This window comes from Micropterus salmoides, unplaced genomic scaffold, assembly GCF_014851395.1.
Source record: "Micropterus salmoides isolate LMB-PRFRI ecotype aquatic unplaced genomic scaffold, ASM1485139v1 Ms_hic_scaffold_21, whole genome shotgun sequence".
Taxonomy (NCBI): Eukaryota; Metazoa; Chordata; class Actinopteri; order Centrarchiformes; family Centrarchidae; genus Micropterus; species Micropterus salmoides.
Window position 1 is genome coordinate 5758485 of NW_024041262.1, and position 13822 is coordinate 5772306.

Here is a 13822-nt window from a genome sequence, read left to right on the forward strand (position 1 = left end):
TGAACATAACAATGTAATTAATCATGATTACTTGCAGAAAATCGTGCGATTAATCGCAATTTAAATTTTTAATCGTTGCCCAGCACTAAGTTATACAGAATGAAACTCATCCATTGAACAGTTTTGATGATATCATCAAATTCCCTGAATGATTGAATTTAGATTTTTAATGTTCTTGATCTACTGGCGACCTGTCCAGGGTGTACCCCGCCTTTCACGCAATGTCGGCTGGGATGGGCTCCCCCAGGATGGGCGGTTGACGATGGATGGATGGATGTTCTTGATCTTTGCTTGTGAGTCAATGTACCAAAAGAGGTCAATAATGCCTCAGCATACAGTATCACAGAATCAAATGTTCTCATTAAACCTTCTCCTGACTGACTTACTCCTCATTGAGGAAATCAAAGGCTTTGCTCTTGTCACTGGGCAGCTGCTGCAGGGTGCTGCTCCTCTTCTTGACGGACGGCTGAATCTGAGAGGTGGGTGCGTTATACTTGACGTTCACAGGGGCCTCCGCCGCCGGCTTCTTGGCCGCCCCGCCCGACGAGCTAAACAAACGGCTGAAACTGGAGGTGTAAGGGCGGGGAAGTGGGACGGAAGGAGAGAAAAAAAAGCACACAGACAAACATATAGAGGGGTGGGCACAAGCGGTAGCTCCAGCGGCAGAGGTAGGGCTCAACATTTAAGGGTGATAAGGTCGCCCTTTACCATGCCAACACACCATGCCAGCTTTCATACAGGTAGCAGTCTGATGCTGATATGTACATTCCTGCTAACTTATCCAGACCCCACTGATCTGTCTCCCAAACAGCAAAGCATCAGAGCAGCTGTTCTCCCAGAATGGCGGAAAGGGAGTGCGGGGTTAATATTGAGCACCGACTAGGACGTTAGTCAACAACACAGAGCAAAACAGGCCTGGACATAAAATAACACTTTTCATTTCCCCCCCAACTCTACAGTGAGCCCATAGTATCTATCACATTACACCTGACTGTTTAATGTATATCAACACATGTTCAGCAGGTTTCTAAAGAATACCTTTATAGCAGATCAGTCTGAAATAGGCTCTGGTAAGTCTACTTTTATGAGCATATTTTCTCTGCTTTGACCAACACACTCCACTCATACCCCTGCCATCCCTCCCACCTGTATAGAAACCCTCCCAACACACCTCCTGCACACAGACATCACAACATCAGCCAGGATATAGAAGGACACACAGAAACAGAGCGGGAGAGATGGTGAATTTATCAGATTATGCTTCTCTTACACACGCACTGTCCCAATACTGCAGCCAAAAACCAGCTCCAAATAACGTCCTCTTCAAACCAAACTCATTCCTTATGACATTCAACAAAGGAGAGCTTTGGGATCAGATCACACAAATTCAGTCTTTCAGATTTAGTGCCACTGTGAGCAAATAAGTGCATTGACCCAACCTCAGGTCTCTCAAAAGCTTGTCATGCTTGATGTTTACAGCTGTCTTTAATTTTTAATTAAGAATTAAAGACAACTGTGACAGCAAAGCAGCTCAGATCTGAGATCAGAGTCACAGCTTCATGGTTGGCTCTCCTCTGTCAAAAGATGAAAACACCAGAAGCCAGTCAAGTCACTGTGAACATGTCAAAGATTTACCTACATCCTGGAGAAAACAATCACACAACATGGAATACAAAGGAAAAGCAAATGAAACACAGTAATCACACTGTGGTTGGTATTTAAGAGATGAAAAGAAAAGAGGTGCTTACAACTGCCAGAGGCTGGATTTCTTCTTCTCTGGAAGAGCTGGGTTCTCTTTTGAAGCCCTGAGAGAGACAATTCATTTAGATGTATTGCTTTTGATGTTTTACAGTCAATTCTTCTATTTCAATTTGAAATATCAAACCATACTCAGACAGTTTTGTTTGTATAGTATAGCTTTGTGTTTTCCCTTTGTATGTGTGTGTGTTAAGGATCAAGGCAAGGAAAAAGGGGAATAGTATTCAACTGCAGCAGCACCTCATGATTAAATCATAGAAAGTAATCTCAATAAATTAGGCAAAAAAAGTTATTCTGTGAGCTGGTAACAAATAACAAAAAAGATATCTTGGCTGTTGTGTGGTTAATATGCTCTCTGCATGCTGGTTCTGTACTTTTCACACTTGGCCACAGATTTTTTTGTGGAAGAAGAAACACCACTCTGAGCTATGGGCTGTGTCTTTTTGATGTCCATTAAAGACAAACAGTCTTTTACTACATAAACCATGTAGGTGATTGCTGCACATCATCGCAGTATTTGTCGAACAGAGAGATCTTACCTTTACTCAATTTGACGTCTTCAGACATCAAAAGTGACTAACCACACTTTGTGTCATTACTGTCCACCTACAGCTGTTATATCACGCCAATATCGAATGTCATGATTTATGTGATAATGCCATTGAGTTACGTCCTGTATACCACTAACGTAATCATTTCTCAAATGTGAGCTAAATCGAGACAATTGTCTACAGAAAACATACTTTCCTCTCTAACTCGACACCAAGCTTGTTTTATCCGATTATAACTTTGTGATTATGTATGATGCAATTATATCTTGTTTAATACTACATAGAACACAAATGCAGGCCAGCAGTTTGTCTGAGAATGTGGGTCCCCCCAGCTTGAAAAAAGGCACCCCTCCCTTAGTTTATTTGATTAGTTTTGCTCAAGTCCTGGATGCCTAAGGCATCATAATTATGTTATATGATCCCCTAGACAGACGGAATTAAGCCAAGACAGCCTAATATTGCTGTTTCACAACAAAGACTACACAAAATACTGAGGTCTGTCCTGTAGTATTTATTAATCACTGGGAATGTGAGGAAAAAACTGTAAAATTCTCCAAAACTTCTGTCTCTGAACTATCTCTTTAACCAAATCATATTTAGGCTATTTTATATGCCCCCGGGGATGCCGGTCTCCCCCTTTGAAAACCTCTGATTTAAATCACAATTGGTAAGAAAAGAAACACAATTGGATATCATCCTCCATTTGTTCAGCCCCACTTTATATTGTGCACTACTTGTCTCTGTTCCTCTTGTCTTACCGGATCATCTCTGTCCATCTAACAGCCTCCTGCAGCTCCATTAGCCTCTCCTTATACTGGTTCCTCTCCATGAGGACCCTGGCCATCTCCACCCTGGTGAAGCGCTTCCTCTGTGCTGTTGGCACATCGCTCTGCAGGCACAACACCAGTGTGAGACCACTCTTCAATACATATACACATTATACATGAAACACAAGATCAATATGGTGGCTGTGAAGCTTTTTAAAAAGGGAACAATAAAGGCTTTAGAGGCATGGAATATAGTGCAACTAAAAAGGTCATAATTAGAGATACCTAAAAGATCCAGGTAGCTTTCTTCAATAACGTATACTGCTCTAATCCAAACTGGTGTATACACACAACAAATACCAAGGACTCACATCATCCTCATTGTCATTCTTGACCTTCTGTTTGGATTCCTCAAGCTCAGTTCGAATCCTGTAAGTGAGTACGTCAAGTCTTTAGCAGCCATCTTTTACAGCATATACTCAAATGCAATACGCAGACTGACGAGCAGTCCAAGAAAACTCACCTCTTGAGTTCTTCCTCTAATTCTTTGTTCTTCTCCTCCAGTTTGATCTTGGCTTGAGTGACAGCTTTCAGCTCACCTTGCAGGCCCTCCTTCTCACAAGACAGTTCGTCCACTTGTGCTATGAGGTCATTTTTCACCACATTCAAAGCATTTCTAAAAAAAAAAAAACCAAATGTTATATCTACATTAAACACAAGGTGGCAGCACTGTCCCGTTTCTCAATCACGCAATAGGACTTTCCTTTTTTCATGCATTAGCTCTTTTTTGCTTTTTATCACTATCAATCTTTAGAAAAAAGTGCCACGTGGAGTCCAAAAATAGCACCATCTCTTGGAAAAAGATTTTAACTTTAGAATATTAAACACAATTGCAAACACTGCTACAGAGGTGGGTCAGACTGGGTTGAATAAAAAGCATTTGTTAGACATGGAACATATCTGGCAATAGGCACTTTGATGTGCACATTTTAAAATAAGGAAAAAAGCAATCTTTGCATCCAAACTACAGGTGCATCAGCAGGCACTGCAAATTGATCTAATGTGTCAGCTTAACAGTCAGGAATATCATGATAATATGCCAAAAAACAAATGCATCATCAAAAAACAATAACAAGCACAAGCAGATTAAATAGGGAAGATAATGCTGGTATTTGGCACAACCTAACATGGCCCACTAATGTAGCAATGTCTGCAATGATGATATAGTTACTTAACTATAGTTACTATACGCTACTTTTTTTTTATTAATGTCATTATTTCTGGTTTAAAAACAAAAATAAAATAGACTCTTCTGTAGTTATAATGAGTACTAACTTGGTCTCCAGCAGCTGGGTGTTCTCTTGGATAAGATGTTCGACCTCCCGACCCATACCTGAAAATGATCACCCACAATGGGAATTCAAAATAAATGTTTCGTCTCATCATGTGCTCCAACATGAAAGGGAAGAATATAGACACTACTGAAAAATCAAAAAAGACCTGGTCCTTATCCTACACACTAACTTTTGATCTTGCAGTCTTACCTAGAAAGTTGTAGTCTGGGAGCCATGCAAGAGATGATGCATATCAGGAAGAGTTTATGAGACTTCATTTTATGAGATTTGAGTGAAACGGTCTCATTTAAACATCTCTATTCTTTGTTATTACTGCCCTTCAAAACACAGTAGCACCACTCTAATCTATTCTGGACAGCTATAAGAAAGCCACAGAGGGACATCAGGGACATGGGACACAAATGTTGAGAATTTTGTTGGGAGACAGATCCGGGGGGGGGGATTTATTGATACACACCAGAAAACTCATCTGTAAGGATGATAAAGCCCGACAGCCGAAGAAAAAACGCAAGAATATGGCAGGGGAAGAAAATTGTTTGTAAAATAGTAGAAACTATGACGGGATTAAATGATCAAGTAATGAAAGTGAGGCTTCTTACCCAGCAGGTCGGCTCCCTCGTCCACGTCTCCTATCAGGTCGTTTCCTGCAGATGACAGCTCCTCAAACAGAGAGTCAGTGTTCCGGTCAAACGCTAGGTTCTCTATGCCACCTTTAGATGGTGTGCTGGATGGACAGTTAAGGTAGAGGGAGGGAGAGATATTTCATTTTTTCATATTTCATATGTCAAAAGGCAAAGATGTTTATAACGCTGCTAAGAACAGCCACACTTAAAAGGTGGGGGGAAAGCTGGTCATCACAGAAAGGGGCAAGACAAGATAATTGATTTTGGACAATCTTTGCTTGAAGGAATTTGTCTTGCAAATTGACAGAAGTTTGACAGAAGTAGTTGTGTAAAGAGCGAAGAACAAGGTGAGAGAAAAGTTCAATCTGTGCCTACTTTCACACCTCCCCAACCCTGGCCAATCACTTGACTGTTTAGAAATGTTACAGAGGGTGCACTCCAAATCCCAACTGGCACAGTGCAGCTTTAGCATGGTTTCCACTCCATTTGAATGTGGCAAATAAAGCGGTACAATGTTACTTATGCCAACGGCTCTGTTGATTATCAACTGATTCAGAGATTTATCATCATACCTGCAATGTCAAAGGTAAACTATAAAAAGGTGTGGTGGAGGGAGTCTCAGACAGTTTGATCATCCAACAAGCACATCATTTGAAACATACAACATCTTAATGCATTTCTGCAAATCTACATAGAGTGTCAGCCTTATTCTTTCAACAGTTTGCTAATTTCAGAGTAATGATAATAAGATATCTAATCATCGGTCCTCTACCTTGTTCCTCTGCAGCCATCAAGGTCCATGTCCAGCTCAGGAGTGGACTCTATGATGGCCTGCACCTCAGACTTCTCCAGGTTGTCTGCTCCATCTAGTACAACCAGCAGAGAGTTTAGCAGAGAGAATGAGCAATCCAGTACACTCAAACTGCAGATACAACAGATGTTTTAACTGCAGTACTGACCATCATGTTTGAGGGGCGTCGAGGCAGAGCCCTGACCTTCATGTCCAAGCTGACCCTGCTGTCCTTCTTGCATCACTGTGATGTTCTTACTGCCCTCTGGTTTTCCACTGTTCCTGTCCAGGTTCTTGTTGAGCCCATCTGAAACTTCCTGTTCCGGCCGGGGCACAGACTCCATGGCAACATCGGAAGCAGCAGTAGACAGCGGTGTGGCAGAGGCAAACCCACCCCCAACACTGGACACAAGACTCGTTCCGGTGGACAATCCATCATGAGGAGATAGCGGTGTGGTGGACTGAGAGTTAACACTGTGTGTAGATGAGGGGGTGTTTAATTTCGAGGTACCACCCTGAGAGGACATGGGGGTGTTGGATTTGGATCCTCCACTTTGTGAAGACACAGGAGTTCCACCTTTGGAGACATTTTCGTGGCTGGTTGGAGTACTGGACTTGGAGCCTCTGTGATTCGCGTTGGCCAATTCATCCTTAAGGTGGAGGGAGAGGAGGAGGACGAAGATGAGGGGAGCAGGTTAACAAGAAAAACAAGGGATAAAACTAAGATCTTTATGAACATTATAAACCTCCTGCAATTGAAGCTGTAAATGCAGGTAATGTGCAGCACATTATTTTATATGCAAACCAAACCAAACACCACAATAAAACATAAGAGTGATCAAGCCAAAAATCTCAAAATACCAGAGTAAACTAAAAGATAAAGGAAAACACGAATGAAATGGGCTTCAAAGTTGACCTTGATTTTGTAAACTGTAGTTTGACAAAATAATCTTAACTCAAGGTCCACTTTCTGGCTTTTTCTGGAGCTGGACTGAAGTTCCATAGTTAGATTATAGGACGACGGAGCTAATTAAATTGTAAGCTCAGGAAATAGCTTGTAAGTGGACCTCGAGTTTAGATTCTTCAAACCTTGAAGTCTCTTTTAGAACTACTCGAGCACATAAATCTAGTATATTCCCTCTGTTTGTTTAAATAAAAATAAGCTAATATAACAGACGTCAACACCAACTGTGTTAAACAGTGATCACCTGGCCATGCGGCTAAAACCAACACAAACACTAACCAAACCACAACATGCAACCGGGACACTCCATCTTTCACAAATCACATCCATCCTGGCAATGTACACCCACACTCACAACTGTGTTTAAGTGTAAAGCAACCGTAAGATATGCATGTAAATCCTGACACTGATAAGAAGCTATGAGCACTGAACCTTTCTCGTAGCAGACCTTTTGACTTGTCACAAAAGGTGGAACAAAGTTTTGCTCAGTGGCATCAACTGTCCCAGTAAGCCTCTAGCTCACCTGAATGAAATGCAGTCTTTTAATGTTAACAATTACACGTGTGCTTTTCCTGCCATGACTAATCAAAATGTCTGCTCTGAAAAGGGTCTTCTGTAAAAACTGTTTGTTCTTCTGTTTTCAAAAAACATTTTGAGGCCAGCAGAAGAAATACAAAGGTCAGCATCATGCAGTTTCAATTAGATATGAGGTATTGCCAGTATGTTAGCATCATTGTATTTAATCACAGCAAAGTCTGCAACACAACTACTAAAATCAGTAAGTTTGGTAGACGCCGTGGTTAGTTTCTTCATGATAGACACGTCTACCTGGTCCTGATCAGCCTCCTGATGGGACAAATTCTCCTGTGAATTTTCACCTTCCACTCTGATTGGGGAGAATGGATCCTCAGACTGAGGGACATTAAAAACCTTGCTCATTAATATTTCAACATCCATTCCTTAAAAATAATGAAATATATATAAACAGCTATATAAGGATGTTGAAAGGAGACATAATTTCTGAATGTGTCCAAGAAAATAAAACAAAGCTGTGGGATACGAGCTGTGGGATACGCCTGAACTCCATGATTGAACCGTGTAGTGAGCAGTATTTATGGCTTCTTCTCGTACACAAGGTGACCTTGTTGGCAAAGGCTGTCTGTGTGAATGAGTGAAAATGAAGTGGATTTACAGTAACACTAAAACGCTAAGGTTTCATCAGGTCTTAGCAGCCCTTTGTGGCACGCAGAATTTCTAACTCTGTATTGTTTTGATCCGTTAATGCCAGCGGCTTCAGTCCTATAAATAGCTCTGTGCCAGATGGAAAAGTATCAATCAGGACAACAACAAAGCATCCATAAGGATCCCTCGGTCACCTTGAAAACAGATGAGGGGACACTTTAATATCACAGAGGAGACTTTAAAGCGTTCACAAACATTGAATGACAATAAACTTTCTCAATAACATTTTATTCTCTCATGTATTCCCTCCTCTGTGTCTGTCTCTGCACTGATGGGAGTATTTCCTTTCACATCTCTTGTCTGCATGCTGGCGTCACTCTATTGTTGCTATAGTAGCCCTGTGCAGCCAATAGGGGGAAAGCTTCCCTGCCCTGCTACTCTGCTGAAAATGGCTCTTCCCTAACCCTGCAAAAAACATTCACACACAGAAACACACACCTTTACACAGGAAGAGGGAAGGCATCATTAACTGTAAATCTTTGAAAAATGTCAAGTCAGAGGACAAAACACAAAGACACTGCTGTGTTTCTGCACTGGGGGTGACTGTTAAGACTGTGTGTGTGTGTGTGTGTGTGTGTGTGTGTGTGTGTGTGTGTGTGAGAAAGACATACTGCGACACCTATATTGTACTCTGGGACTCAGGGTGAGGAGCTCAAAAGCAGTTTAAGAATTATCATCTACCAGTTATGGAACAATCTTAACACAATTCCTGATAATGTGGGCCAAAATAAAGGTTACCAAAACTCAAACCACTTCACAAGTCTTACAATTGCCATCTAACCCCGTACTAGTGTAATAACGGCAAATGAATACTTATTAGGAGGTCATAAATATTCATGTTGGAGCCTTGCTTGCAGCATGGTTTCCAACAGCAACAATGTGAAGACACTCTGTCCTTTCCACCCTCCCTTGAGGTTGAAGGCATGCTCCCGAATGGCACCACTTCCTCTGCTTGCTGGGCTCCAAGCCACCCCGTTACACACACACACACACACACACACACACACACACACACACACACACACACACACACACACACACACACACACACACACACACATATAAACGCACAAGCTGCTAAAAATTCTGGACACACTGAACAATTCTTTCTCTCTGAATAGAAATGTACTCTCTTTGCGGCTTGCTGGCATCGAGTGGTTACATTTTGTTTCCACAACCTCTTTTAACTGAACCTGGGATGATGTCACCAGTCCGACCCGTGGGAAGCTCTACCAGCCAACTTCAGATAGTAACTTCACACTTTATAACTGGAGATATAAAGAAGTCTTTATTTTATATTCAGACTTGCGTGTTGTACCTTGAGGCTGGTGTTGGACTGCGGATGGCTAAGGTTGTTGAATCTCCACGGCTCAGAGGGCGTGTCCACAGGTTCCCTCTGGAGGTCAGGGGTCCCACCATCAGTCCCAGGAAGTTGGAATATGCCCATGGAGATGGGACGCTCCTTCCTGGACACAGAGACAAAGGGAAGGAAGGATGATTCAAAGGAGAAACTCTGAAAGAAAGTAGTAAAAACCGTCACTGAGATCAGCCTGTTGGTCAAGTCGCTCTTACGTAATTAGAATATAGAGAAAACGAGTCTACAGCCATTGTAGTTGCTCTGTGAGGCTGTACTCTGGCATAGCAGTGCATGGGGCTTAATACTAACGTATGCATGCCAAGATGGTGATGTTTAACAGGTATAATGTTTATAAGGTTTAATGTTCACATCTTAGTTTAGCACTAAATGCAAAGCACAGCATAAGCTGATGGCCCTGTCATTAACTTTCTAGCTATTTAGTCATAAACCAAAGTTTTGGACAAATTTTGACTGCAATGATAGCTCTAGAGGAAAAGTCAGAGGGTCACCAAAGTCAGAAGGATTCATGCCTGGGAACTATGAATGTCTGCCCAAAATTGTATGCCAATCCATCTAAGAGATGTTGAGATATGTGACTAGATAAGTGAAAAGTTTGACCTGCTGGTGGCATGAAAGGTCAAAAGAAAGTCTTCAGTGGATCTCCATCTGGGTAAAATGGATATTTGTACCAATCTGTGTAGAAATCTATCCAATAAGTGAGAGATATTTCCATCTAGACCAAAGTCCCCAGAGCCATGCTGCCAGCACGCCTGAAAACATAAAATAATTCCTTCAGTAGTAAAGGAGACCTTAAGCAAGGAAAGCAGTCCAGTGTGGACATGTGATTTACACAGGGCGATAAAAAGTGCACAGTATGGGATATATTTTACACTAGGTCGGACATGTTCTCATTAGTTTGAATGTTTTGACCCTCTCTTCATGTAGTGATGAGGTTCCTACAGAGACAGTGACACTTGGTAGAAGAGTTTATAGTGTGAAGTAATGAATAAAGTTTTGTGCAACAGCTACTGTACTTCATTCAACCTGAAGTCACTAACATGACAGATTATATATTTAATTTACTTTGCTAAATTAAATAGGCAGACTGTTAATTTTTTCCAGCTTGCATATTAATGTGTCCATTTTTTTCAATGAAGTGGAAGCAGATCAGCATAATGTAATCAGACAAATCAGAACAAAATTTTGACATTAGAGAGGTACTGCAGCAAACACCCTTGAGACAGTCTAGCAATGAAGTGGTGGGAAGAGAAATAAAGCTGATTGCCTCATTGACTCCATTACCTCCCACATCCTACGTCAGGCAATAACACAAATCCATTTGTATCTGGCTCTGTTATGGAGACGTATTGTGCCATGTGTGGTATTAGAAGGAGTTTAGTTAAGACACTAACCAGCTCCCTCGTGCATTAAGTGTATTATCAAACTTCCATTTCACAACTACTCCAACTAACCAATAATATTCAGTAACACATAGGGACACACTGAAATAAATACTCTGCACCAGACCAGCAACTACTTTCACTCCAGTGACTAGGAATCAAAAATATATTGCACAGTGAGAGCAGCACAATGGCTGCCACGGTGAAAAGAGCAGCCGACGGGCACGGATAAAAAGCTGTAGCCCGAAAAACAATGGACACACCACCATATTGAGAGGAAGAGGTCACATGCAGGCCACTGATAGTGACCAATGCTGCCTTTTGTTATCTGGACTGAGGGATGAGAAGAAAAAAAAACAAAAATCACATGCTCATCAGTCCTCCAGTACTGTTTCATCCTGGAAAAGATGTTGCCAAACTTTGAGAATAATCATAAACAGCTAAAAACTCTAGTGAAATGGAAATATCTAAGGTGGTGTAGTCTTCTAGCCATTTATCCCCATCTCTCTCTTGACCTACTTTTAGTGTGCAGTCTCATACTGTCTCACTATAACACACCCACATGGCAGCAGCACTGCGACTGCATGGCTACAAACTGGCAGTGACTCCAAAGACACAGACCACGACAGGGAAGATACAATCAGATTACACACATTAAGATAACATACACACATACACGTTATACCTGCTTGGTCTGGGTAAGGAGGGTAAGGAAGGAAGGGCAGGTAAGCCGCCAGTAGAGACAGAGTAGTGAACCAGCAGCAGCACTGACAGAGAGACCAGTACAGCGGAGTTGATGACGACCGCTCCCCCTACAAAGCCAAAAACAAACAGCAGCATACACCCGGGGCTCATGGCCCCCCCAGATCATGGCCCAGTGCCTCAACGGGGACCAGGAGGTTGGGGGGCACAGACGATGAAAGCAGATGAGGTGGGGTTCGACGAAGCGCTAAATTCCACCTCGACAGACCTCTGGTTGGACATCAACCGCTGTAAGTACATCTACAGCTGAGGTCAAAGAAGCGGTTTCCCTCTAACTGGGAATCAGCAGTAGAGCAGTGGACTCTGTGTACTGCAGCTTAACTGTGAGGCAGACAGAGAGTGGGAGCAGGTCACAGGCAGAGCAATCTGCCAGCAGCCGCCACAACAGCAGTAATCCTGATGGCTTCGGCAGCAGTGACTGATCAAAGCAGAGCAGCAGCACGCAGAAGAGAAGGGAGAGGCAGGTAGCGGCTGCAGCTCCTCTCCTCCAGTGTCTTCCTCTGGCAGGTGAATCTGTTTTCCTTCCTCCTTTGCTCTTCCTCTCCTCTGCCGAGATGCAACGCGGCTGCCGCTGTTCAGTCTAGAACACTCTGACGCTCTCCCTCTCTCCCTCTGATTGCCCCCACCACCCCTCCCTATCTGTCTCTCTCCATCCACCCCTCTCTTTTAGATGCTGAGGCAGCTCGTTCCATATGCCTCTTCTCAGGCTGCAGCCTATTGGCAGTAAAACGGGGAGACTGATCAAAAAGTTTGTGTGTGTGTGTGTGTGTGTGTGTGCATTAACTGAAGGGATACTGAAGGGCTAGGGAATACAGGGGGCTGCCTGAATGCACAGATACAGTCCATGGTACATTAAAATATTAAACACCATTCACACTTTCAACCTTTTCATGATTTATAGTTTTACAACATTAAATCACAGTGAATGTAATTAGTATGTACGGACTCATGTCAAAGTAAAAACAAGTTCATTCAAATTAAACTACAAGAAGTGTGAGAATGTATCATATCTTTAAGGACACACATATTTCTTCAAAAAAAATATGGTAAGGGATATTAAGTTCAATACACCTTCATCTATCTTTATAACTTTTTTTTACAGCCATCCTAACAGCTCTGTGAAGCTGTGCTTGAGCAAAATGTCAACATTAGCATGCCAATACGTTTACAAAGACAATACTTACATGCGGATGTTTAGCAGGTATAATGTTTACCCTGTTCACCAGATTTGTTTAGTATGCTAATATTTGCTGATTACTGCAGCACTAAACACAAAGCACAGCTGAGGCTAATGGGAAAATGTCATTAGTTTTGCAGCTATTTGGTCATAAACCAAAGTACTGGACACATTTAATTTTGACCTGATGATAACGCTAGAGTCAAACAATGACCATATTACAATTTAATCTGTAGGGACCATGAATATCAATATTATTTGCTGGCAACCTGTCCAATCGTCATCAAGACTTTTCACTCTGAACCAAAAATATCAGCCTCATGGTGGTGCTAGATGAAAACCACAGTCTTTAGAGTACATCCGCTGTGGACCATGGATGACTGCAAAAAATTGCATGGCAATCTATTCAAAAGTTGTCCAAATATTTCAGTCTGGACCAAAGTGGTTTACTGACCAAATGAGACCCTGTGAATACTACAACTGTTGCCCTGGGGTTTTACCTGGGTGGCAAAGAAAAAGATCACAGATCAAAAAACTTCTGGGCTAGTCTTTACAAAAAGTTTCAGACTAAATGGAAGACCAGGGAGCCTGTTGACTATTGTACTAAACACTTAATTAGTCATAAATCAAACACTGCAACTCAGCAGAAACACACCTTCTCCACTAGGAAGTGTGGTTACGGAAGCAGCCTGCTGCGGGGTGCTTCTCTGCAGCCTTGGAAGGCTTGTGAAGGTAGACCGTAAAATGAATTCATCAAATTATTGTAAAGTCACAAAAAAATCACTCACCATAAAAACAGTGTGAAAACTGATGCTTACCAACAGTATCGTTGCAACAACATATTAAACATAAAACAAATAATATTAACCTACTGAAAATTGAAATGTTCGTATTAACTGGAGGAGGGCGGCTGCTGACCTCCTGATTCCCTGCAGCGGGCATAATCTGCTCTGCAAGTGAGCAATAACCACAAAGCTCATCATCCCATTGAAGGAGATTATTCTGACAACTGCCAACCCACAGCCGTGATTTCCACAACATCCACAGCATCCTCTATCTGACAGAATTCATTGAAT

The 13822-nt window shown here is 42.0% G+C and overlaps 1 protein-coding gene across 4 annotated transcripts in view; it reads right to left on the reverse strand.

Moving 5' to 3' along the window:
* Positions 1 to 13822, reverse strand: part of spag9b (sperm associated antigen 9b) — a 38527-nt gene that overhangs the window by 9431 nt on the left and 15274 nt on the right. For 2 of the 4 annotated variants that reach the window (XM_038735431.1, XM_038735434.1), the window contains 10 exons: positions 9369 to 9516; positions 6014 to 6494; positions 5827 to 5920; positions 5031 to 5155; positions 4412 to 4469; positions 3600 to 3752; positions 3448 to 3505; positions 3068 to 3198; positions 1749 to 1805; positions 387 to 566 (listed from right to left, as the gene is read on the reverse strand). In XM_038735431.1, coding sequence (XP_038591359.1) covers positions 387 to 566; positions 1749 to 1805; positions 3068 to 3198; positions 3448 to 3505; positions 3600 to 3752; positions 4412 to 4469; positions 5031 to 5155; positions 5827 to 5920; positions 6014 to 6494; positions 9369 to 9516 — 1485 coding nt within the window. Of the gene's footprint in view, positions 1 to 386; positions 567 to 1747; positions 1806 to 3067; positions 3199 to 3447; positions 3506 to 3599; positions 3753 to 4411; positions 4470 to 5030; positions 5156 to 5826; positions 5921 to 6013; positions 6495 to 9368; positions 9517 to 11492; positions 12097 to 13822 lie in introns of those variants that run through there. The other 2 variants (XM_038735433.1, XM_038735432.1) reach the window with 2 other exon arrangements.